This window comes from Centroberyx affinis, unplaced genomic scaffold (assembly GCF_046629955.1).
Source record: "Centroberyx affinis isolate AG114_WGS23_722 - 3 ecotype Tasmania unplaced genomic scaffold, CSIRO-AGI_Caff_v1 ptg003533l_1, whole genome shotgun sequence".
NCBI lineage: Eukaryota > Metazoa > Chordata > Actinopteri > Beryciformes > Berycidae > Centroberyx > Centroberyx affinis.
Window position 1 is genome coordinate 357,620 of NW_027281476.1, and position 27,381 is coordinate 385,000.

The 27,381-nt window shown below is 45.8% G+C and overlaps 1 protein-coding gene across 1 annotated transcript in view; it reads left to right on the forward strand.

Moving 5' to 3' along the window:
- Positions 1-27,381, forward strand: part of grin2ba (glutamate receptor, ionotropic, N-methyl D-aspartate 2B, genome duplicate a) — a 77,972-nt gene that overhangs the window by 21,206 nt on the left and 29,385 nt on the right. The window contains exons 2-4 of the mRNA XM_071539929.1: positions 13,177-13,320; positions 14,127-14,397; positions 19,706-19,898. Of these exons, the coding sequence (XP_071396030.1) occupies positions 13,177-13,320; positions 14,127-14,397; positions 19,706-19,898 (608 nt within the window). The remainder of the gene's footprint in view (positions 1-13,176; positions 13,321-14,126; positions 14,398-19,705; positions 19,899-27,381) is intronic.

Genomic DNA, 27,381 nt, shown 5'->3' on the forward strand with positions numbered 1-27,381 from the left:
GATTACAGTTGTTTTTTTGTGGGCACACGACTTCCATTGATTTCTAATGGAGAATCCCTGTTTTCCCCACATATTATTTCATGTTCTGATGTCCCACCAGCATGGTACATGGTCTGCGGGACATTATGTCATCCCATTACGGTGGCGTCTCTCTGTCTGTCTGTGTGTGTAGACGCTGTCTTCTGAACACAATAACTCAAGGACAATACAAAATAGAAACTTCATAGTTAGACCACATGTTCCCCCTATAGAGTAGATGATCTCATTATATTTTGGAGCACCTTGCTGCATGAATTTGCATATTAATGAGGAAAAACTGATTTTCTTGAAACTACAGTACTATAACTCCTTACTGCTTTAAGATACGGAGTTCATATTAATACCACCCACGTGTTATGTGAAGACAAATATGTTGACAGAAATATTTGCTAATTCATGCATTAATTAGCTGAATTAATGCCCTCATCAGCATAACTGGTTAAGTTTAACATGTTGATTATGACGGGACGTTAGGCAGCTGAAGAGCCTCTTGTTTGTATATGCTGCTCCTAATTGCATCTTGAAAAGGAGTATACAGTATACGTGCATGTGCATGTGTATGAGGTTTGACTCGACTGTTACCTCACCTGACTGGCTGGACCGGAGCCGAGCTTACCTGCTCAGCAAAGACTCTTAGTCCACTAATCTTGAGCTTGTGATTGTGCAATACATTACGCTAGCTTTCAGAGTTCATTCCCTGAAAGTACTCTCAGAGGCGAGGTAACTCATCACGCAGGCCGGCTGTAATGCGATGCACACCGCCTTACAGTGCGGCGCTGCACCTCCATTACCTGCGGCGGGATTAATCTGGGGAACGTAGCCTGCCTGCACCGTCTGCATCTAATTCATGTTGTTCTATAGGTGCTGCTTGGGCTTACAGTTCACATGCATCTTACCTGCATTTCAATTACATGTGTTATCTTGGTAGTTTCGCGCAGCAGGTGGGAAACAAGGTGCTATGTATCAGCACTGTTTTAATCTCAGTATACAATGAGTGTGTTTTACCAAAGGTGTTGTGCTGTCTCTGTATGAGATCCTTATTCATTCTAGTATCAATCAGGTTATAAAACACTGGTGGCTAAGGTGCTAAATGGGTACAATATGAATGAGGAATATGTGTGTGTGTGCGTGTGTGTGTCTGTGCACATGCACCCCAGTGATACCATTTTCCAGCAGATATTTTTAGGATCTCTGCAAAATGAATTCATTATAATTAAGAATTCAGACTTTTTTGGATAGAGGAAGAGAGAGTGAGACAGAGAGAGGGGAAGAAGACAGAAGGATCAGAGGTCGGATGAAGCAAGAAGAGAAGGAATGAAACAACAGAAGGAAAGCAAGCGGAGAGAGAACGAGAAGTAGTGGAAAAAGCAAACATTTTAAATCTATTTTTTGTGCCTTCCTCGCTTGTCACTCCTTTTACATGAAGGCTGGATGATAAGTGTCAATATGTCAAAGAAATACCTGTCATTAAAAACACACAACAGCAGCTATTGAAACACAGTACCTTTAAAAGACAACTTAAAACTCATCTTTTTAGCATTGTTTTTAACTAGGATTTATTTTCTTCCTGGCTTCTTATTTTAACTTCTATATTTTTTTATTTTCCCCTCTTTTATCCATTATGTTGGTTTTATTTTGTGTAGTAATCTGCTTCAATTTTCTCCTGTTTTGTTTTTTTTATATTCAATATGTGAAGCACAAATGATAGATTGAGAAGCAAGCATTTGCCACTGAAATTCCTTAGCATCTTTGAATGTGTGTGTGTGTGTTTGTGTGTGTGTGTCACCAGCACAGTCTCCAGATGCAGGATTCAACTTGTGTTGTGTTCAGTGACACAGCATGCAGGGAGGCGAGGAGAGAGAGGAGGTGGCTGCCAGGAGCTGGCTTTAGCGCCACAGCTGGTGTGTGTGTGTCTGTGTCTGTGTGCATATGTGTGTGTGTGTGTGTGTGCGTGTGTGTGTGAATGTACCCACACAGGTGCACCTTACGTGTGTGTTTTTACTATATTTGCCTGCAAATGTGTGTGTTTGAGCATGATTGATTGTGTGTGTTGCGGCACACAGCCCGTCCATGTGCGTTCGTCCGTGTGTGTGTGCTCCTAAAAGTGTGCGTGTGCGCGCCGAGTCACAGCGAGGGAGAGGAAGAATAGCTAGCACCTCCACACTGTGTACTCTGTGGCTGCTGTTGCAACCAACTGTCAGGCGGAGAGGAGAGAAGAGGAGGGAGGGGAGGAGGAGGAGGGGGGGGGGGGATGGGAGCGAGCTGACTAGGTGTGAAATCATAACCAGTGCATGTGGATGTATAAAACCATATATCAGAGGTGTTTATGCGTGCGGAATCGCAGCCAAAGGGGTTAATCGGCTAGAAAAGGGTTTACAGCCAGGTTCCATTTTACACCTAGCTGTGAATCAGTGGTTGGGAAGAAGTGCTCGGCTGGATTATTTTTAACCAGCATCAGTCAGAGTGATCAAACCCTCCTCATCGCAATGTTTGATCCAACGCCCAGAGCTTGTGTAGTATTGGTTAATATCCTCATCCCTGGTGCTGTGTGCACCGCTGCTGGCCTGGGCTCAAACCCTGCCATGAGCTTCTCTACTGTATCTCCCCTACAGACTATAGCCTATCCCCTTTCAGCTTCCCTAATGTGTAAAGATACAAATATTTTCACTCTCTGCAGCTTGATATTTACACCAAACTGGATCTTAAAGGCTCAGGTCAGGTCAGGCTGAATTTTTCACATCATTTCATGGGGTTGGGTTGGGCTGGGGTTCAAAAACGTTGTGGAAGAAAATGCTCTTTTTAGCAATTTATCATTAGGTATCACTTCAATTTTGGGTTTAGTTGGGTTCGGGCTTGCAAAAAGCTCTACATTTGGACAGAAGTGTTTTAGGTTCAGGTTAGACCAGGCTCTAGTTTTCAGTCACAAATCTCTCTTTAAAATCAAAAGAAATCCTCCACAGTGACCTTACACATTAAGTATGAGCTGGGACGAAACCCCAAACTAACAATAAATACTATACTCTCCTCACGCTGAGCCTTCAAAAACATTCAACTATATGCTGATATCATAACAAAATGATTAGAGCTATAAACCACTAGGATGGGCCGTCCCTCCACAGTTCACCCCATTTATTTTCATTTTACACTGACAGCTCTGTCTTTATTGGAACTATGAATCCCAACTAGCCTGAAAGACAGAAGAGGCTGTTCCTCGTAGTTTTGCTTTGAACCATATGTGTGTCGGCTCTACCTCTCTCACTCTCCCTCCCTCTCTCTCTCTCTCTCTCTCTCTATCTCTTCCCCCCTCTCTCTCTTTCTCGGTGCCCTTCTTTTCACCGACGGTTCAAAGGTGAGCTTTATTGGCGTGACAGACGGGCGCCGCTGCCAAAGCCGCTCCGCTGCTGGATCAGCGGTGCATCACAGCGGCGCAGGCTCTCTCTCTCTCTTTTTTTTTTTTTTTTTTTATCGACAAGCCTGTTCCTCTTCCCTCGCATTCACGTTCAAAAGAAGCTCTATGGGCATGACGCGCTTATACAGCCGCTGTATACACTCACCGCTAACACGGCGCGCGAGTGCAGGACGCCAACCTTTTCTCTCCGTTCCCCTTATTAGGTCTGCCCGCTTTCTCCTTTTCAATTCATCTGGTTCCCTTTGTAAACGCGCTGTCCGGCGGCATGAAATCTGTTAATCGATTGTGACACTGATTGCGGTGCGCTGTTGTAGGGCGGCCGTGGTGACAGAGGGAGAGAGAGAGGGTGTGAGTGAAAGAGTGCACGTGAGAGGGAGTGTGCACGTGCAAAAGAGAGAGAATGGGAGAAACAGAAAGAGAGAAAGAAGAATGAGGGAGAGGGCGGATAAGAGAAGAAGTGAGAAAGAGAGAGAGAGAGAGAAAGCATGTGCATGAGAGACAGGAAGAGAATAATGGATGGGTGTGGAGGGGGGGAAGGGGAGAGGGGGGTGATAGTGAATGAAATATTCCTAATTGCCAGGCTGGAGGTTGCCGGTTGCTGGTTTTAACGGCTTGATGACTCTAATGGGCCATTGTGTGCCATTTAGATATTGTTGTGGTTAAAAAGCTTTGGCAGCCACAGAGGAACGCCTGTCACGGAAGCACGCAGAGGGAGAGGGGAGGGTGGCCACACGTGTGTATTAGAGTGTGTGTGTGTGAGAGAGAGAGAGAGAGAGAGAGAGAGAGAGAGGAGATGGGAGAGCAAAATGTGAGAAAAAGACAATTTCTCATTTTCATTTGAGAGACATAAAACAGAAAAAAAAAGGGGAAAAGGTAAGAAGGTGGGAGGAGAGACAGAGAGAGAAGGAAGTGGAGGCTGAGACAGACCGACAGAGAGAGAGAGAGAGACAGAGAGGGAGAGAGAGAGACGGAGGGTGGCAGAGAATCCTGGGATTTGGAGTGATATAGTCTGAAGAATTCATGAGTCCGATGGCAGGTTTGACGCTGTCTCTCCGAAAGCTAAACAACTGTCACATCTCCGGTACACGCAAGCCTGGCTCTCTGCTCTCTTGTCCTTTTTAAAGCTCCACTGGCTCCACTTTGTTTTAGCGGACACACACACACACACACACACACACATGGACACAGGTAACCACAGCACAGTGCAAGACGCGATCTGATGGTGGCATAATGAAGGAGTGTCTCTACGTGTTAGCGTCTTAAGAGACTGTGAAAAAGAGGGAGAGCGGTGAGGAGAGGGGGAGGGAGGGGTTTAAGTGCTTGTGTGTGGCTTTACGAAGCAAAAAAAATAAAAAAATAAAAATGAAAAAGAACAGGGTTAGTTAGGCAGGGAGGTAAGACTGGAAGGAGAGAGGTGGGGGGGGGAAGAGAGGAGCGTACAGATTGGCTTATTGTCTTAGCTCGTCTTCTAACATGTTCTGTTGTGGAAATACATACCCCCCCCTTCCCCCCCGTGTCATGCCAATAAAGCAGATTTGAATTTGAATTTTCATCACAGTGAATGAAAGGAGGCCTCACAGTAGGGGAGCTTTACTAGCGAGAGAGAGAGAGAGAGAGAGAGAGAGAGAGAGAGAGAGAGAGAGAGAGAGAGAGAGAGAGAGAGAGAGAGAGAGAGAGAGAGAGAGAGAGAGAGAGAGAGAGAGAGAGAAAACATAACTAATAAGTCTACATTTTCTCATTTTCTAAACCTATAGCACTTTTCCATAATACATGATCATTCTTGTGCTACAGAATATTTGTTCCATTTGTTCCAATATTTGTTCATACCTGTGTCAGTGTTTTTTTTTTTGCCTAAGTCTTTTTTTCAGTCTTTAGACAAGCACATTACTATTAACGGCCTGCAAATTTACAGTATTGGTGAACTATAGGATTTGAAGCTCCATCTACGGTGGCACTCGTGACATCGCTGTGGATGAGAGCGCCTGCTAAATGCCTGAGATGTAAATGTAAAATGGAGGGATGGGAGAGGGGAGGAGATGAAAGAGGAGAGAGATGGAGAGGGTATAGTCTCTGCTAGGGAGGGGAGGCGAGGCGAGGAGGGAGAGCGGAGATAGAGAGGGTGGTCTTGCCACTGACAGTGACTGAGAGCGAGCCTTTATCGCGTTGCCAGGAAAAGAACACAGAAGCACATATCAACTGTACTCTCACTCTATTTCCCCCTCCTCTCTCTATCCACCTCTCTCTCTCTCTCCTCCCTCCCTCCTGGCTGCATGTTAGGCGGTTTCACATGTTCCTCCGTGCTGAAGGCAGGGTTAAGGGTAAAGGATGACCCCGGCCTGCTCTGTTGCCACTGTGTATACCTCTGCACCGTAGATAAAATAAACTGAGGTGAAGAGACCCAGATAGCGAATTCATGTGTGTGCGCGTGTGTGAGAGAGAGAGAGAAAGAGAGAGAGAGAGAGAGAGGATGCAGTGTGAAGTGGCGAGACACGGCCCCAGCGTGACGGTGGCTCAGGGCCTAGAACTGACAGCACAGCACAGGTGCACCCTGGGATGCGAGATAGATAGAGAGAGAGAGAGAGGAAGGGAGGGAGGGACGGAAGGAGAGAGGGAGAGAGTTAGCGGGGGGGGAGGGAGGGAGGGAAAAAGTTGGAGAGGACGAGAGAGAAAGAGGGAGACGGGAAGGGAACGGAGGGAGAAAAGGAGGGAAGGGAGGAGAGAGCGAGGGAAGGAGGGCGGGAGGGAGAGAAGAGGGAAAGGCGGGAAGGAGAGAGGGTAGAGATGGAAAGGAGGGAGAAAGAGGAAGGGGAGGGGGAGCGAGAGGGATGGAGAGCGGAGAGCGAGCCAGAGCAGGAGATTGAAATCAGCAGATATGACAGGAGTGGGAGAGATAGCAGAGGACAGACGGAGAGAGTGGTAGGGGAATAAATGGATTAATAACATCCCTCTTCTGGACCTTACTCCCCCCCTCCCCCCCTCCCCTCGGCCTCTCTCTCTCTCCTTCTTTCTCTCTCTCTTCTCCCTACTCAACCCTCCTTCACCTTCCCCCTCCTCCCTCATGCCTGGAGCAGGGGGACAGGAAGAAAGATGTCTGACTACAGAAGCTTTCTCACCTCCCTGACTCCCTAAACCACTTTACAGCCACCTTGGGACAACCTTTGGTCTGCCCAAACCTCAGCTCCTCCACTGCCCCCCCCACCACTCTCCACCTCACCACTTACCGGGCCTCGTCTCATCCTCCTTTATTATTGAGGAAAAGGACAATACATTTTAATGCCCAATACTCATCCTGAGAGTTGTTTCTGCACGTGAATTTAAAACGAAACAAGTGAAAACTAGCTTAGCACTGCTAGCATACACTTAGCAAGGCTTTAAGGATTTAGCCTAGTTGCAACGAAGAAGTCCAAGAAACAGAATGAAAAAACGCGAATCAAACCATCTAATGTTGTAAATTGACACAACTACCTTATCAGGAAACCAGTCGACTTGACATGAATGACTGAAAATGATGCTACTAGCTAGCGAAATGGTTCCACAAGCAGTGGACCCTTTTCACAGCAGCCATTTTGACGTGCCATAGCAGGGTAAACACAGGTGTAACCAATAACATTAACGATTACATTCCATTTCCATTTCCATGCACAATACCAGGGCCAACGTCTAAATGGAATGGAACCATCATTAATGTTATTAGTTACACCTGTGTTTACCCTGCTATGACACATCAAAATGGCTGCTGTGAAAGAGAAGGAGAGGCAGAGATACCGATTTCTCCACTGACAGCAGCCTTAATAGACCAGAATGCAATGCAAATGTGTAAGGGCCGCGTTCATAAACACGCCCCAATGTTCACAAACTAGCTAGCTTTCTGTAGTTATAGAACCATACACTCACTTTTGACTGAAAGCAACAAGTTCATGCCCCCCTCTTTAGTCTCCTTAGCCTAACTCCGCCAGACAAACACACACACACAAAGTACTATTACCGTTCCACAAGGACCAGGGGACAAACAGGAGCAGCAGCAGGAAAAGCATCAGACTGCGGCGGCCCCTCGGTGGGTCGTCTGCTAAACTTAGAGCAGAAATGGGCCAGAGAGAAACGATCTGTGCGTGTGTGTGTGTGTGTGTGTGTGTGTGCGTGTGTGTGTGTGTGTGTGTTAAGTGGTATTAACTTCCATTCAGACACTGTCTGATTGTGTCAGGATGCAAAACAAAACACTTGTCCCTCTCCCTAACTGTGACTCCCTCCTGGTTCAATTTGTTCCCTCCATTTTCTTTTTCTGTCTTGATTTATTTCTCTGTCTTGGTGTCTTTGTCTCCTCTTTCTTTCTTTCTTTCTTTCTCTCTTTCTTTCTTTCTTTCTTTCTCCCTTTGTCCCCGTCCTCCAAATCCCTGGAAGGGTGCGGTGGCTGTGACAGCGTCGTTACGTTATAATCAGAATCATGTTGAGGCAAAATTAGCCAAATATTTTAATGAAGACCTGTGCTTTTTTAATTAAGGTTCAAAAAGTACTTAAAATAAGGTCATCGCTAATTAGGTGATGGTCTGACAAATGTGAAAGCTAATTAAGCTTGCATGTGTTTGATTAAAGATAAGTAGGCTTCCATGATAAGAAATGTGATGATGAGGCATGAGAAGAGAGAAGTGGAGGGAAAAAGACAGCGGGAAGGGGAAAAGGAGTGAGGTTTAATTGAGGTAGAGATAATAAGACAGTACGTGTGTGTGGGAGAGAGAGAGAGGGAGAGAGAGAGAGAGAGATCATCATCGATATGTAATTTCTGCACACGTGGTGATGACTACTCGTGCTCACAGGTAGCCATTCCCTTTTGTCAGAATAGAATGTGCTGCTCTGTGTGTGTGTGTGTGTGTGTGTGTGTGTGTGTGTGTGTGTGCGCCTGTGTGCCTGTGTGTGTGTGTGTGTGAACGCCTGTGGCAGAGTTGAGCTCATATCTCCTGCCCACCATCTTTTAAATTCACCATATTCAAGCAAGACCAGCTGTTTCTCTTTCCTCCGTCCTCACCTACCGCTCTACCTCCTTTTTTTCTCTCCATCCCTCCATCTCTATCCTCTTTCTCTCTCTCTGTCTCGCTCTCCCACTCTCTCTCTCGCTGGCTTCTCTTCCCATCAGGCAGTGCAGCAGCAGTCAATAGCAACCTCCCCCCCCCCCTTGCTCAAGTTCAAAGGAGCCTTTATAGGCAGGATAGAAATATGCATTGCCAAAAACCTCCCAGCAACAGACACCATCATCTCTCTCTCTCTCTCTTCCTCTGCCTCTCTATCTCTCTGTCTTTGTCTCTCCGCCGCTCACGCTCTTTCTCTCTGCCTTTCCCTCTCTCTCCACCTCTACTTCCAAAGTAAAAATTAGCTATATGCTGCTTTTGCACACACATAAAAATAATCCGTATAGAGTATAGACTCCAGCGAAAAAACACTTGGAAATCGATAGTGTTGCTAAGGGAATCGCAGCCAGGTGCTAGTGATGATGTACACCCACATTCACATCGTTACATCTTGCATAGTCCTTCTATCTTATGTCGGCGTAGAGAAAAAATGGTCGATGTTACTGTTGATGCTCATTTGCTTTAATGGTTTTTTAATGTAAAATCAGCTGTCGATTGCAATAAAAACACAGAGAAACAGGAGGATGACGCAGTGGATTGTATCATAAATGTAGCAGGTGACTGTTTCCCATGGTTACATATGAACATCTACAGTATGCGGCGCATGTAAATGCAAATCTCACGTTGTATGTACTTGACCTGTGAATGTGCAGAACATTTCGTTATTCTGTAAGTTCCCATGTTGCCGTGTACATGCCTTGTGTGATCGTTCACATGACTCACAATCTGAGCAGTGTTATCTCACCGATATGTATGCAGAGTGTGTGTGCGTGTGTGCTTTAGCATGCGTGTGTGTGTGTGTGTGTGTGTCTAAGTGAGCACCCTAGTATTTGTCTGTGACTGTGTGTCGGTTTGACAGTGTGTTATTTTGCGTTTTATAATGTGTGTGTGTGTGTGTGCCCTTCTCTTTGAGTGTGTGTTTGTGTGCATATTCCAGGGCAAGATTGGAAGTGGGTCTATTTCTTTTGTAGTCAGTGATGTGCCCCTGTGTGTGTAATTGAAATACCTGAGTTATTGACTCTCTCTCCCCTCCAAGTCAAATAACTGCTCCAGGAGTGTGTGAGTGCACTCATTTGAAGGCTCTGGGGCAGAGCAGGCAACTCTGGCAGGCCAAGGTCTCTCAACCATTGAGTGCGCGTGCGCCCACACACACACACACACACATATACACACACACACACACACACACACACACACACACACACACACTACAGAGAGCTCTACTGAGGCCAAATATTCTCAAATACAGACATGCAGACATCCACTTGAATACATGCAGACAGATTTAGAGGCACACACACACACACACACACACATGCAGGGATGTAGACACACTTGCACTGTCATATATACACACAAACTGCAGAAACTGACACATGCGCAGAAGCACACACTGACACACATAAATACAGACACACATACATACACACAGACACACATATACAGAAACAGCAGACTCATGCTATATGTCCTCATTTTTCTCTCTCTCTCTCTCTCTCTCTTTCACGCATGCAACATACACACACCGCCTGCGCATAGAAGAGGGCACACATGCGTCCCGTCTCCCTCTCTGACAGCAGCAATCCTCTGTGGTTGAACAACTCAGGCTTAGCCTCCTTCTGCCTAAATGGCTGGCTGACTGCCTGACGCGCGCACACACACACACACACACACACACACACACACGCACACACACACACACACACACACACCTCCTCTTGCCTGCTCCTTCACTGACTTCTGGCTCTCTGCCCCTTCACTGCTCACTCGCTCCATACAGGATCACAACCGTCTGCCAGCCTGCCCCCTTCCTCTCCATTCATCCTATTGTCACCACATTGTCCTCTGCCTCTGTCCCTCCGGAGGCTTCAAATCTCAAACTACATTCTCTCTGCTTTTTATACGTCTCTATCTGTTCTTCTCGCTCGCTTAATTCATTTCTGTCCCTTTAGTTTCTCTCTTTTTCCTCTCTCTCTCTCGCTTTCTCTTATCTGTTCCTCCCCCTCCCCGGTTTTATCTGCTCTATCTGGATCTCTCGCCGTATCTCTCCATCTCTCTCTCTCCCCTGTCTCCTCTGGCCATTCATCCCGCTGTATTGTGTGGTGTATAGTGTATTGTTGTCTGTGTACAGTACAGCCAGCGCTGACGTCAGCGGTAGAGCCACAGAGACAGTGACCGGCTCAGAAGTGTACTCAGTGCCTCGCTGCCTGGCTGGCTGTCTGGCTGACTGGCTCGCCGGCCCTGCTGCCCCCTCTGGGCACCTTAATACCCGCTAATCGATCACCTCGCGCCAGCAGAGGTGACAAATGTGGCCGGACCCTAATTATTGTCGCTGTGAATGAAGAGAGGTGTTTTGCGCTTCTTTTCTATTTTTTTGGGTTTCTTCTCCTCCTTCCCATCCCTCCCTCCCTCCCTTTTTTCCCCTATCTCTCTCCCCCTCCGTCTTCCTCTGCCCCTCCGTCTCTCTCTCTCTCGCTCGCTTCTTTTTGCATGTCTTCTTCTCAAAGGCTAATGAAAATTCCGCGGACCTCTGGCACTCCGAATGAGTGCGTCGGGCAGTACATTAATACCGGCTCTTAGGAAGAGGAGAGAGGGAGAGAGAGAGAGAGAGAGAGAGAGAGGGAGCCAGAGGATAAGGGGGGTGGGGGGGGGTGCAGGGTCGGAGAGGGGTTGGTGTATGGAGGACGAGGGTAGTGGGGGTTGGGGGGGGTGTGGGAGTCTGGAAATTCAATTATAACTGTGCCCTGGCAGTAATTCCACTGGTATAAATGGGACGGCAGAGCGGGAGAAGAGATGGATAGAGATGGATGGAGGGTGTGAGAGAGAAAGAGAGAGAGAGAGACCAAGGAGAAATGGAAAGTTGAGGAACAGAGATAAGTCGGGTTGAGGGTACTGTACTGTACAGATAGAGGGGGGAGCAGAGAGGGTCGGTGACGGCTCAGTGCAGCGCAGAATACAGTGTGTAATGTGTGCAAAACAGTCCATACAGTGCGATGCGTTCAGGCGAGCTCCGAAACACGACCAGAACACCACGGCGCGCATCATTATTTCATGAAACAATCCTGAAACGCACACTGGGCGTTGAACACGGCGTCAGATGCAAACGTTGTATACTTCATACTGCGCTGTATACATTTTCAGCCACACATTACAGTTGTTATGGTGAGGAGCGTTCGATCGATGTGGCGAGCGTGCCACATGCGCGCGTCAAGCACCCCTCTCAACATGCCACCTCAATGGTACAGCCCTGATCTCATTAATGCAGAAACAAGGTAACGGATCGACCCATGTGCGTCTCCTGGGAGGGGGAGGTTAGGCTTTGATGTTGAGTGAAGCACAGAGAGAGTCCTAAGAAGCCAGGGAGATTTCAACACCCTGCCTGGCTGTCAGCTACGGCTGATTTTACCCTCTCACACACACACTCTCTCACACACACACACACACACACTCTCTCACACACACACACACACACACACACACACACACACGCACATGTCAGCTTTGACACACGCATACATTCGAAGCACGAAAAAACAATACATAAATACACTACGTTGTGTGCACATAATCACACAGGAGTAGGACACTCACACAGATACAGACACACACACACACACACACACACACACAGGCACACACGCACACACATTCATACAGTACATGTCAGCTTTGGCACATGCATACATTCAAAGCACGAAAGTACAACACATAAACACATTACATTGTGTGCACATTATCACACAGGAGTAGGACACTCACACAGATACAGGCACACACACACACACACACACACGCACACACACACTAACTAGCTCACATCGTAGAACTGCAGAGTCTTGTCTAGACTAGCGTTTCTCACCTCCTCCCCCTCTACTTCTGTCCAGCTCAATATTCCATTTCAACTCTGGTGGCAAGGCGCAGGCTTGGATATTGGTCTGTATGTGTTGTTTATTGGGGTGTCTGTCTGTGACTGGACTGCTGTTTTGTTCCAAGGCACCGAGACAACCCGTGGTATTCTTGGCACTGTAAAGCTGTGGTCCGGGTTCAGTATCGCTCAGATTCAGATTTAGCTTCCCCACAGGAAGGGACTGAGTCAGATGAAAGTTGCCGTTTTATGTACCATGTCTCTAGGATAGGGAGAGGTGCCACATCTACTGTGTACAGAACAGAGTTTTTTCAACAAATGTGTATTTATTGTATAATGTCTGGTACTGTGCAAGCGTTGAAATTGCATTGGTATAACACAGCTGAAATAACAGCAAATGAATGAACATTGTAGATTAAGGAGAGCAGCTTTGAGTCCCCAGAATTTGCTCCCGTCACCCCTGTGTACAAGCACATTAAAGGACTCATAAAGGCAACTAATGAAAGTCATGACCGGTATCATTACAAAACCACTAGTGTCCCCTCGCCTCTCTCTCCTCTGTGAGTGAGAGACCGAAAGCAACTAAATTAACGCTCGCACCAATAACGCTACAAAGCCACTGACGTCCCTTACCCTCGCTCCTCTGTGTGTTAAGCCAGCTAAATTAAAGTTCAGGCCAATATTGTTACGTAACCATTAACATTCTGCTCCTTTGTTCCTCTGTGTGCTCCTGTCCTTTTCAGGATGACAACTCCATGTTCTTTCAGTTCGGCCCGTCCATCGAGCAGCAGGCCTCGGTCATGCTCAACATCATGGAGGAATACGACTGGTACATCTTCTCCATCGTCACCACGTACTACCCCGGTTACCAGGACTTCGTCACCAAGGTAACCTCGCGCAGCTGAGACCACATGCACGGTTCTCAACCAAGTGTGACAGACTTTACGGTCTTAATGCCCAGACTTGTGTTGTCACCATAGCAATTAACCCTTAAAATGTCCATAATAGCAATTTTATGCTGTACTAGCTAAATTACCATGACAAACAGTGGAAGGACCATTCTATCCATTCAAGTTCTGTGGCAGATATAGTAGTCCTGAATTGATAAATGTGTAAATAAATCAATGTTTGATAGAGGAGTAAATGTTTACTGATTAGAGACCAGTTTGCTAAGATTTGAGCATATGGATGCTGGCATTGCCCTGTGTTAACACTCTAGCAAGCCCAGTCATAAGGATTGACTTCCCCCACCATTATTCACCATTTTACTTCTGCAAAAATGGTGCTGCAGAGGTGCTTCATCTAACAACTTTGTCTTCATACTGCAAAAGTTACTGCAGGACTGTAAATGACAAAGTAAAATTATAAAACACTCTCTCCCCTACTCTCTCCCCTGTCCTATGCAAATGTGTCAATAAATGACTGAGTAGAATTATATACGCATACTTCCCAATATTTCACTTGAAGATTCTTGCTGGCAGGGAGGAAACAACGTCTGAAATGGTGTTTTGACCATGCGACGCAAAAACACTCCTTTGAAACCAATATGAAAGAGAGTCTTTTATGTGTGGTGCCAGCTCCTCTAGGTGCAACGCTGTATATTCAATGTTAGGAGAAACTGTGATATTAGCATAAATGAAAAGCAAACAACTGTCTTATAGCAATCAGCCCTCTCTTTCTCTCCCCCGTCCAGATCCGTAGCACCATCGAGAACAGCTTTGTGGGCTGGGAACTGGAGGAAGTTTTGCTGCTCGACATGTCTGTGGACGACGGAGACTCGAAGATCCAGAACCAGCTGAAGAAGCTCCAGAGCCCTGTCATTCTTCTCTACTGCACAAAAGAGGAGGCCAACACCATCTTCGAGGTGGCCCACTCTGTTGGCATCACTGGCTACGGCTACACATGGATCGTGCCCTCGCTGGTAGCTGGAGACGCTGATGTGGTGCCTGCAGAGTTCCCCACAGGTAGGAAGTCAGAATCAGAAAGAGGATCAGGATTGGGAATTTAATCTAAATTGGATCCCAGTTACATCTGGCAGTGGAGATAGAAGATGTTTGAATGTCTCGATTGAGCTCAGAACCATATTTAAACCCTTTGTAAGTACAGTAATAACATTACATGCAACATTTGGTGGATGTTTTACCCAAAGTGCGTTGTAGTACCATGAGTGCTTATTTTCCGCATAGGTGGCCCCAATTGGAATTAAACCCCTAATCCTCACAGTGTTAGTGGCTTGCTCCCTTAGTGCTTTGCTCCCATTGAGCTCTACAGGACCGCTACCTAGCAAGGATTATTATCGGAGGTCAGTCTAACATTTGAAGGTTACATCTCAACCCAAAGTGACACCTAAGTTGGGGTGCATTAGCCACCCACTGCCCACGCAACCTGCCAAGCACACCTGTAGACTGCCTTATCCAAAGTGACTTGCAGCACTTGGGGGGGCAGACATTTTTAAAAAGGCCAGCTCCCAGTGGGAATACACCGCTGGTGATGTTGCCACCATGAAGCAAGTAAACTGATGGAACTTTCCACAACTGCAGTCTCTTTTAGCCACCGTTTGGTGACTAAACCAAATAGCAGGTAGTAGATTTGCACCAGACATATGAGCCTGATAATTTGTTGGTGTTTGGCTTGTTGATTTACGGGGAAGGGGAGATATTACGCCGCCTGTCCTCAGCAGTTTCTGGGAAATGGTTGCCAGGCGGAACCTGAGATTGTTGCGGCGTTCAAACACCGTAACTCAAACTTTTTACCTCCGATCTCTTATTGGCATCCATGGATGATTTACTCTAAATGGGGGTTAGGAGTGTGTGTGTGTGCTCGTGTGCCTGTGTGTGTGCTTTGTGTCTCTGTGTGTACTGTCTGTGTATTTGTCTGTGAAATGTGTCATTGGTTCCTACATTAATTTGCGCAAGAAAATAATTGGTGTGTGTAATCAAATGGGTCGTGTGTGTGTGTGTGTGCTTGTGTGCATGTGTGTATGTGCGCCGATTGTAACTGTGTTTGTCTTTGTGTGTATTTGTTTCTGCATACACCCTCCGCATTAGGGTTCCACTCTATAAAGTTTGATATATTACCGTATCAGTTATGTAAATCACAATCTATTCGCTCTTGATTTACGTTGCCACGGAGATAATCGTGACCAGTTAATGTATTGCCTGGATGATTACAAAGTGGAGTTGGCAGAGTGGCTGTGTTGATGGGCACACAAGACTCTCCTTAGGTTCCTTTTGAAATATCATAGGATTAATCACACGGGACATGATGACAGATAGCAGGCTAATCACATTCACTTATATATTTATTTAGTGTATGACGAATAGGATTGGACCGAATGTGTAATATACATGGTACTCAATATATAACATATATTTAACAACAAAATGACAGATATTGACTAAATGAATTATATGCATGATATAATACAAATACACATATATAACATAAGTCACTCTTAAATGCATTACTGGATAAGACGGTGGAGATATATAGCAGAATATTTCAGTGAGAGTCAATTTTGGCCGCTGCCAATATGATGGAGGTGAGGATACAATTTTCCTTAACAGCTTCAGGGGCGGCAGTCTGTAAAAACCTGCAATGAAACCTGCCTCACCTGCCTTAATGAGCTGCTAACCCACCTCAAAGAACTTTATTACTGTGGGTTTCAACTGAGAGATTCAGTGTCCCATGGTGGACTAAATGCAGTTTCAGAAGCTTTTCCACCCACCGTGCCCAGAATAAAATTCGGGTAAAAAAAGCACTGAATGCTTGTCATTTTTTTGTGTTTTTTTCTGGATTTTTGGCATGAGAATTGGTCAAATTTAAATATACACAATATAGCCAGGATGGGAGGGGGGGAATTCTCTCATTGTATCTACAAAAGCAACATAATGACTTAATATTCTGAAATTTCCCAGCTTTGTAGGCATTAGGCATTCAGCTGGAGAACCCCCTTCAAGTTTTAACCAAACCCTCATCTCTGAGTTTCAACCTCAAAGTCACGAAAACCACACGCAGCCTTTAGTGGCGGTCAACCACACCGGCTCCCTGACAGAGCGACCGTGGCGCAGCATGTGACTGAGCGGCGGTGTGTGTGTGTGTGTGTGTGTGTGTGTGTGTGTGTGTGTGTGAGCTCGGGGTGAGTGCAGCGGGCCCAGGGTTCAGCGCAAGGTGCACACTAGCTGTGGGGCTAATTTGCTTATGAGGCACACTTAATACTTTTGCACCATGTGTGATGAAGAGCCTCCGATTCTCGTGGGTAATTCCGCTGATGCCTTCCTTAAGTGGCGCTCTGGGGAACCATCTCTCCTCCCACTCTACCTTCCCCTTTCCTCCCTTTCCCCCCCCCCCCATGCGCTCTGTCGTTCCCGCGCCTCTCCGTGTTTTCTGTCTCACTGTTTCTGCCTCCTCCTGACTCTCTCCCTACTCTCTCCACTCCTCGTTTTTTTTTTTTTTTTTTCTGTTTCTCTTCCTCTCGCCTCTCTGTGCTCTCAGTGTGCTTCTGTCTGTGCCGCTGTCTGACTCTTTCTCTCTACTGTCTCTCTCTCTCTGCTCCCTCTGTCCCTCTTTTTTCTCTCTCTTTGTCCCTCTCTGCTCTCTCTCTCTCTCTGCTCTCTCTGTCCCTCTCTCTCTCTCTCTCTCTCTTACTAACAGCCTCCCTGTCTCTATTCGTCCCGATCATAGTTACACACTACTGACGCACAGACTCTGCTAACGTAACCACCCAATCTGACATCACTGACAGTGATAAGCTGCTACCAAAAATACCCAATGATGTGGTAGTTCTGCTGTTACGTTCTCCAATCAGTTGCTTGTGTGTTGTCACTCTGTTTGTCTGTGAGTTTGTGATTTTGTGTGTATATGTGTTTATTTGTGTGTGTGAGACAGCCTCTGCTGTTTAAACACAGGCTGTAGCCAGTTTACAGGCTTTACAGCCACCACAGTGCTGTTCAGCTATAACTTTGCCAAATGACATATCTGTGTTGTGACATTTAAACACGTCCTGAGAGATATATGAATACATACACATCGGGCGACCCCTTCCTCCACAAGAGCATACACGCGAACAAGCAGTAGAAACACACACACGCAAAATGCACCGCACACACAAGACACAGCATGCACATACACCGCCAACACACACGCACGCCATCTTCCTATATAAGAATCATTCCCGGGAAAAAAAAAAAAGGAAAAGTGACTGAGTGTGTAAAAAGCAACGAGCAATGGGAGTGAGTGAGTGAGCGTTGAGGAAGTGTCAACAGTGTGTGACATTAGATGTGGTCCTGGAGGGCTGGAGCTGTCAGCGCCGAGGCCCCGCGAGGCAGGCAGGTTGCCAGGCCGCCTGTCTATTTTTGCCCACTGACATGGTAGTGGACTGACTGTCAGATAGCCACAGACCGACTGACAGACAGACCGATGGATGGAGATGTATAGACAGAGGGAGGGACAGACAGATGAAAAGTCAGGCAGAGATTCAAATAGACAGAAAACTTGTAATGGAGGCAGCGCTGCCACCAGGGAGGACTGTGTGACCCAGAGGGGTCCAATGGGGCCCATACACAAAGATCAATTATTGGCCATTTTCAAAGGGCACCAGTGGCCTAAAGGTTAGAGGAGAGGGCTTGTGACCAGAATTTTGCCAGTTTGAGTCCCTAGGCAAGCTGGAAAAATCAGGTTGGGGAAAGCGAATGAGCAACACTCCCTCCTCTCTTACAGTAACAACTGCCACTGAGCCTCCAACTGCTCTGTTGGATGTGTTCATTTAGCAGAGGTGGAAAGTAGCTAAGTACATTTACTTAAGTACTGTACTTAAGTACTATTTGAGGTACTGGCACTTTAGTTGAGTATTTCCATTTTGTCAGACTTTATACTTTTCCTCCACTACATTTCAGAGGGAAATATTGTACTTTTTCCTCCACTACATTTCAGAGGGAAATATTGTACTTTTTCCTCCACTACATTTATCTGACAGCTGGAGTTACTAGTTACTTTGCAGAATAAGGTTTAAAATGCAAAACATACAATAAGCTCATAAAATATGTTGCATTGTTAGAGTTTAAACTCCCCAACAGTATATGGAGCAGTTAGATCTACAACATTAAAACACTTCTTACAAGTTAATGCATCAATAATTTAACACTCTGAAGGGGACCGTTCTTCAGAATGAGTACTTTTACTTTTGATACTTCAGTACTACTGCTAATTAAATCTATACTTTTACTTAAACTTTTGAATGCAGAACTTTTACTTTTAATGAAGTATTTTCCCATTATAGTATTGCTACTTTTATTTAAGTAAAGGATTTGAGTACTTTTTCCACCACTGTCATTTAGCAATAGTGCAAGTGTGGTGGTTCTGGGTGCCTCGCAGGTGTGAGTGTGTGTAACTGTGTGAATGTGCAGCAGGGTGTTGCTGAGAAAGAGCCTGCATGCTCAGCAAACCTTCCCCGGATAAATAAAGGTTAAAGAACCCCGTAAGGTCAAGTTCTGTCCCGGGGACTTGGGAATACTTAAAATACCCATGGAGGATGGAGCGTCCACTCACTGACAGCCAGTCAAATGGTAATCAGTGACAGAGAGGGATGGAAGGATGACGGGAGAGAGGGAGGGAGGGAGGAGAGGAAAGAGGGGACATGCTGGCAAACAGTTGAATGGGCTGACGGATGGTTGGAAGGGCAGAGAGACAGGGAGGAAAACACAGAGCAGGACGCAGACAGACAGAAGGACGGACAGACAAGCAGGCGTACAGATAGTGTAAAGGCCAGCAGACGGAGACAGACAGTGCTTCGGAGAGACAGATGGACAAACACAGCAAGGTGATAGACGATTAGTCAGAGCGAAAGGGAGTGCGATTCATCTGCCGTCTGAGTCATCACATTGTGTGTGTGCTGTCTCTTGGAGTGTGTTCAGAACATATACACTCAGTATACCCTAACCCAATTATCCCCGTCTGTCTCTGTCTCCATCTCCTCTATCCGTCTCTCTCTGTCCTCCTTTTCCTCTCTCTGTCGCTACACTTCTCTCTCTCTCTCTTGTGCTTTTTTTATTCCCGACTCCTTCTCTACTCCTCTATTTTTATTCATCCCTTGCCTTCCCTCTGTTTCCCCTCTATCTCTCCTTCTCCACTGTCTCCACCATCCCTTCGCTACCCAAAACATTGTTTGACCTCCTCTCTCTCTCTCTCCCTCCCTCCCTCTCCCTCTCTCTCTCTCCACACACACTCATCTCTGATCCTTCTCTCCCTCCTGTTCTCCCTCCCTGTCTGTCAAAGGTCTGATCTCGGTGTCCTATGATGAGTGGGACTACGGCCTCGAGGCCCGCGTCCGCGACGGGGTGGCGGTCATCGCCATGGCGACCTCCACCATGATGATGGACCGCGGGCCGCACACCCTGCTGAAGTCCGAGTGCCACGGAGCTCCCGACAAGAAGACCCCCATCTCAGGCAACCCCAACGAAGTGCTCAGGCAAGTGAAGTGTCTTTCTGTGTGTGTGAGGTTTGTGCTGAACAGTTAAAGGTGCATCTTTAAATATCAATATGTCAAATTAAAGGTGATGCCTTGGTGTAATTACTGTAAATAAATGAGACCATAATTGAGATATTTCATGCCTGTGGTATTGTTAGCGCTAGTGTTTCTCAAAATTAAGATCACATTTATGAAGTTGTTATTGTAGCAAAACACCTGAGAACGTGTATGTTGGAACTGTAAAATAGTCACATAATTGTGTTCAAAGATACTTAGAGGTGATAAAACACTGGGAGGCATCCCACAAATCCTCCACAACAATTGGAGCAAAAGTAGGAGCATGCAGATTCTCCATTTGCAAATTCAAGAAGTTGTAATCACAGAGTTCTACTCAAAAAATATATATAAAAAAAAAAATGTATGTAAGCAAATATATTACATGTTTGCAGCTGCTGTTACATTCATTCAAATACTGACTCGAACACTAAATCTTTTCTGCGACTTCAAATTGAGGACACAGGTGTGTGAATATTTTCTCTGAGTGTAAATTCCAACATGCAAGTTCTCAGCTGTTTTGCTACAATAATACCTTCATACACATTTCCCATATACTTTGTTACTTCCTATCGCACAGAGGATGTTGCTACTTGCCGCTCCATTGCCGCATCCGTCTGCAGTGAAAGAACAGCGGGCCGCTCCCTGTTTTGTGCCGTAAAGCAATCCAGCAGAAACCCTACAAAACCCGCCGCTGTTGCTCACAGTGTAAACTGCAGCGTAGAGGCCGGTAGAGGCTGCCAAGCTTCCCAGCGATGGTCTCATTTGTTTACAGTAATTATACTAATGTCTCAAAATTAATGTGGTCATGATTAATGGATGTTAAAATGCTGCATGAAGCACCTTTAAAAAGCGCACCGATTCAGGTGGTGTAAAATCAACACAAGCATGCTGGCGCACACACACACACAGATCAGCGCGATTGTGGCAGCAGATGCTGACACGCACACACACACACACACACACACACACACACACACACACACGCACACTCCTTCATCCCCCTGCATACTGTTATCTTCTTCCCCCCCATGTAATAATACCCCCACACACAAACACAGCCGTCACATGCCCCTTCCCCATGAAAAATGTAACCCCACCCCCTCCGCTGTCCGTCTCAGCAGTGGGCCTTTTGAGCCGGTTGTGATGCGGAGCGTTCGGCAGTGCTTTGCTCTGCGCGCTGCCTAATTGGTCCCAGTGGCGTTTCAGTCGGCGAACACTGGCCCCCGCCGCGCCCGCGCTCCGCAGCTCAGCACAGCATTATATTCAGGGGCAGTTCCACCCCTCTGCCACTCTGTGTGTCTGCTGTAATTGTATGTGTGTGTGTGTGTGTTTGTTGTGCTAAAGAGAGAGAGACTGTCAGTGAGGGAGAGGTGTGTGTGTGTGTATAGGTACTGTATGTGTGTGTGTGTGTGTGTGTTTGCCTGCGTGTGCTAAGGAGATTGTCAGGCATACTGTTGGGACGCCAAAGTGGGCCCCCCGCTCGCTGTTGTAGCGAAATCCTGTTTCTTACTCCTGGTTTGGGGGCATGCTGGGTTGGGAACGGCGGCTACATGGTGGCTGAGGCAAGGCTCAGTTACACACACACACACACACACACACACACACACACACACACACACACACAGAAATACATACTGACCCCCCCTCCCCTCGCATTCACACACACAAAGACGCAGATACAGACACAGACACAGACAATCTCTTTCGGCTTCTCTGCTCTCTCACAATCTCTCTGCTGCTCACAAACACACAAACACAAACTCACACAATCTCTCTCTCTCTCTCTCTCTCACACACACACACACACACACGAACACACAAGCGCCCGTGCAGCAGTACCAGGAGAAACCCGGGAGCCAAGACACACATGCCCACCTTCTCGGGCCTGCACTTGTGGGGGGATGCGGATAATTTTTTTCCTCTCATGCTTCCAGCTTAACTGCATCCTGCACTAAGGCAGCTGAGCTTTGTTGTCTGTCCCAGTAAACTCTTTAGATGTCATTTCAACCTCTGTCTGCTTGTTCACTCCTTTCAGAAGCTTTTGCATTTGTTTCACCGCTGCCTCCTGCTTTGAGATAACGATGGAGTTTATGAGTCTATTGAGGCGGCCGGGGCCCCAAAATGCAATTCCCCCCCTGCTCTGTTCTCTCCCTCTACTCTACTGTGGTCGACTCTGCTCCGTCACCGCGCCGCTCCTCTACTCTATTCTACTGTCATGTTCTCCCCTCTTCCTCTGTGCACTGTCTTGCCCTGTAGTCTTCCTCTTTGTTCCGTCCTGCTCTGCTTTTATATGTCTGCTCTCCTCGGCTCTGCTTTGTTCCGCTCTATTCTCTCCTGTCCTGCGCTGTTCTGCTCTGTTTTATCTGCTCCCACTCGCCTCTGTTCTGCTCCGTTTTCCTCTCCTCTCCTCCTCCTCTCCTCTCCTCTCCTCTCCTCTCCTCTCCTCCTCCTCTCCTCTCCTCTCCTCTCCTCTCCTCTGCTCCTCCCCAGCCATTGTCTGCACTCCAGACCTGCAGTTTTATAATCAACTTAGCTGTGTTGTTGATTAGATCAGTTGTGAGCGCTGCTAAGATCCCTCGCCCCTCGCCGCCTTAACTAAATCTGTTTGGTGATAACCTTTGTCTTCAAGTGTTCAATCAAGAGATTAGCATTTGGCCTACAGTCTATAAACTCAGAAACTGAATGAATGGCTGGTTGGCTTGCTGGCTGCTTGGTTGGCTGGTTTGCTAACTTAATCGATGGATGGACGGGATGAAAAGATGGATGGGTAAAGGAAAGAACTGGAGCATCGCGTCAGTACAGGCAGAACACTGAAGTCGTGCGCGAAATCAGCCGATCGGCTATCAGCTGCGATTATCTGCACACTTGTGCAAGCTATCTCTGACTTACGTCTGGTTACGTGTTATGGTTTTCATATTATTGAATTACATGTCGACTGTGCCTTGGGGGGGTTATTATTATCGCACGCTGCTTGAATTCGTTTGAGGAGCCTTCTCAATAGCAGAGCCTTTCCAGCCAAATATAACCGTATAACTATTTGTTGCTATAAATGGCCCCGAACTCCTTTGACGTAAGCACCTCTGACTGAACTCAATCAGCGGGCCCTCTCACAGTGCGAGCGGGGCAGGATAACCTTTATGTCTAATGCCACCCTCCAGTGACCTCAAAAACCATTTGCAAATTTTTCCAACAGACCTTTAAAGCAAATCATTCACCAGGCAAGGCAGCAGCAACAACTAATTTCCCACCAATTGAGAAAGGAATAGCTGTAGATCCCTGTCCTTCATTCACCTGCTGCGCTCCTAAATGTCAGTTTGAGTGGCTTTGTGACTGGTGGAGTGAAATCACATATCTATTTTTGAGATGGTCTGTTTTCAGAGAAGCTTAGGAATTACAACAGGGTGAGGTCACTGCAAACGAAAAAATTGTATCTAGTATATCTTTCATTTTATTGTCTGATGGCAAAAGCGTTGTATGGCCACAGTCATCTATGTGGCCTTTACAGCTATATAAGCCATATATAATGCTGATCCCATTCTGCCGAGCGTTTCCCTGTCTAGGCCTCAGCGCTGCATAGAATAACACAAGAGAAGGACACGTTGCTCTGCTAAGTAAATTAAGTCCATTGTAGCCAGCGCTGTGACATTCCAGTTAATGCTACAGTACGAGCCTGACAAATGAAGATAGCGGAGCAGAAAGAGGTAGAGGGAGAAAGAGAGAGAGGGGGAGAGAGAGAGAGAGAGAGTGACTACTAGTGAGCGGTACACAACAGTGTGTGAGAATCATGAGTTTGACAACAGCGGCCCTGACCTTGCCAGGCGTGGACAGGCTCCAAATGAGCTCCGAGTTGGAAAGGTGTCAAGAGCTTTTAAGCTCTGTGGACATTTTTGAACTTCTGCGGCCTCAGTAGGGCTTTCAATAGAGCGCGCCTGTGTTTGTGTGTGTGTGTGTGTGTGTGTCTGCGTGTGTGCGGCTGTGTGTGTGTGTGTGTGCGTGTGCAAAACACTCTGAGCAGGATTTTGACCCTATTGAGTTGAGGGATGAGAGTGTGCCAGCGCTGTGGTCAGTGTGCCCACCTGTGTGTTTGTGCGTGTGTTTGTTTGGGTGTGTGTGTGTCTGTGTGTGTGTGTGTGTGTGTGTGTGTGCTTTCAGCGATTGCAGTCTGAGTCTATAAAGGCCAGCTGAGTGTGTGTTTATGGGCCAGGCTAGTGGGAGGCGTTAAAAAGGTACCTGTTTGTGATGGAGCTCTGCTGGAACTAGGTCAGGACGCTCCTGTTATGTCTCTCTTCCCTCTCTCTTTCGCATTCTCTCTCTCTCTCTCTCTCTCTGCTCTTCCTTTTCTCTCTCTCTCTTCGTCCCCTGAACTCTTTTTATCTGTCTGTGTCTTTTCATCTCTCTTTCTCTCTCCCAGGTTTATTCCGGTCTCTACTTTCACTCTCATATAATCTATTGCTCTCCCTCCATCAGTTTGTCCTCAATTTGTTATTTTCTCAATTTTTTCTGCCTTTTATTGCTTCCTTGTTTCCACTAATTCCCTCTGTCTTTGGCGACTCTAATTTATGCCTTTTATTAAGGTATGTTTTACAAAACAAAAACATTGCCAGAAGTTTGTCATTCAATATCTCTAAGATATAGAGAATCCAGTCTGTATATCAAGTGATATCATTTTGTCGAACAAATACTTAAAAAGTGCTATAATTAGTTTTAATTTTGCTCTATCAATTACTTTGTAAGAGTAAGTGCCACTTTATTTGATATAGAGTAAAATCAAAGCCATAAATCTAATGCGATTTGCTTTGATTGTGAGGTTCTTCTTCTTCTCTCCATTCCTGTCTTGTCATCTCTCCCTCCCTCCGCTCTCCTCTCATTAGCACAATTTATTACACTGTTTGCACATTCATTTCCCATCTCTGAATACCAACATGTGCGCCCAACCTACTTGCGTATGTACACGAACACACACACGCACACGCACATTCACACCTCCCCCCCCACACACACTCGCGCTGTATACCCCAAGTGTACACGCAGTAACGCTACAGTATGTTTCTCTGTCTTGGCCACACAGTGCCATATGGGGCATATTACTATTCTCCATATAGATTCCCCCTTCTGCAAATCCAATCAGTACATTGCACTACAGTAATTGCTAAGGAGTGTAATTCATGACTAATTCATGTCGGGGTTAATTTATTAAAACTGACTGATCAATATTTCACACAACTCCTCCATTATTCACACCAGAACATGCGCTAAAACGTATCTGTGTCAGGCCATGGAGTTAGCATGGCAAGTGAGTGTGTGTGTGTGTGTGTGTGTGTGTGTGTGCATGGGGCAGCATTTCTATGATGCTCTGGTTTAGTCTCTGCTCTCTGTTGCCTGTCCCTAACCAGCATTTCAGAATCAGAATCAGCTTTATTGGCCAAGTATGTACACATACAAGGAATTTGACTCCGGTTTTTCGTTGCTCTCTATGTACTTACACAGAATAAATATGCAGCTAAAAACCAGCTAAAAAAAATGTCCCTGTAAAAAAAAAAAGCTAGGAAGGAGATTCTCTGTAAAGGTCTTTGATGTTGCTGAAATTGTGAGGTAATTAGTGAACAGGTTATCTTTACTTTGACTTACTGTCCTTAGTAAGGTGGACACAGCTACTGCCACTGTTTGAATTTTAATTAACCTTCTGTACAGTACAACTGAGTCACAGCTTGCAGTGGAAGATGATTGGTTCAAGAGGATATCATAATGGGGGGAGTCTGTCTTATCATGCTATTCACATATGTGCATGTGTGCATATCAGTTCTAGCACGCGTGTTACTTCATGCCACTGTTCACGGCAGTACAATCTCATGACACGTGGCCTCAGAGTAGTGGGAGGTGTGTGTTCACATCCTGGTATATTTGTATCTAAAATACAAATATAGGATAATTCTGGTTATTTTCAACCTGGGACTTATTTTCCTAGTTTTTGCCATCATAAAGATTGGTTGTGTTCAACATTTTGTCACTTACTTCACTGTAGAGCTTTATGTACCTCCAGATTGCTGGGAGTGCTGCTCTCCAATACACACTCAACGGCCAAAGCAAGCTCCAACAGATGAACCCAAAAAGTGATTAAAACAATGTCTTTTCAACACAGTAACTCTCACACTGCAATAGGACATGCTTACATCCAATTTTCTGATGATCCATTGGCTGTAACTTAGCTAGACCGCTCAAGTACTCGGATAAATTTGGGAAAACTTGTTAATATCAGCCTGCTAGTGGTAATTACAAGTAGGAAATGGGGGATTTTTTTTGTGGGAATCCACAGATATTGGCAGTAAGGTATTAAAAATCAAAACGATCAGTTATATTCACACTAATACTATCAACCATACTTACGAAAAAAACAGAAATCTCTAATGTAGTTTGTTTATGGTTGATTATAAATTCAGAAATACAAATAACTTTGGATGTGGGCGTTCCAACCAGTTAAACATATGCACGCTTTCAAGCTGAAGCAACGAAAGCCTGTTCTTCCGCTTCTTATGACATGACCTGAACGCAGCAGAAAACCGGCAGCCAGCAAAGTAAACAAGGAAGTGTGTGAGCAGCGCTAAGAAAGTAGCAAATGGACTATAACTGAAATGTCATGATAAATGTCACGATAATAGCTTCACAGCTGTTTAAAGACTTTAACTGCAGTGTGAGTGTTGTTGTGTTGAAAAGACCTGTTTTAATCGCTTTTTGGGTTCAGAGTAATCACTAAAATATTGCACTTGTCATTCCAGTCCAGTCTATATGTTCCATAGATGTATCTCATCTATGGAACATATATAATTCATCTATCTATTGATATTTTAGATGGATAGATTGATTGATAGATAATGAAAATGAGAGATAGTCAGTGGTAAAGTAAGCATTTTTTCTCAATTCCTAAAATTATGACTTTTTTGAGGTACAGGGTTTTTGCAGCACAATTATGTAATTACACAATTATGTACTTTTTTGTACGGTTAGAGCTTGCTTTGGCCCTTGAGGGTGTATTGGAGTGCGGCAATATTGGCAAACTGATGCTACCTAAAGCTCTACAGTGCAGTAAGTAACAAAATTTGGAACTCAATCGTTATGATGGAAAAAACTAAGAAAATAAGGCCCAGGGTGAAAATAACCGGAATTATCCTTTCACCCCCAACTCCAGTGTGAAAAATGTGAAAAAGAGCATGCATGCTCAGCAAACCTGTGGATAAGTATGTGTATTTGTGTGTGTGTGTGCATGTGTGTGTTGATAGCACAGTGATAGAGGAGGTTGAATACATGTTAGAGGAGGTGACATAGAAGATATTGTCACATGAAGAGGAGAGAAAGTCAAAGTACCTTCCTAAAAAACACAATAGTTACAGTATGATGAGAGAGAGGGAAAGAGAGAGAGTTGCAGTCTAAT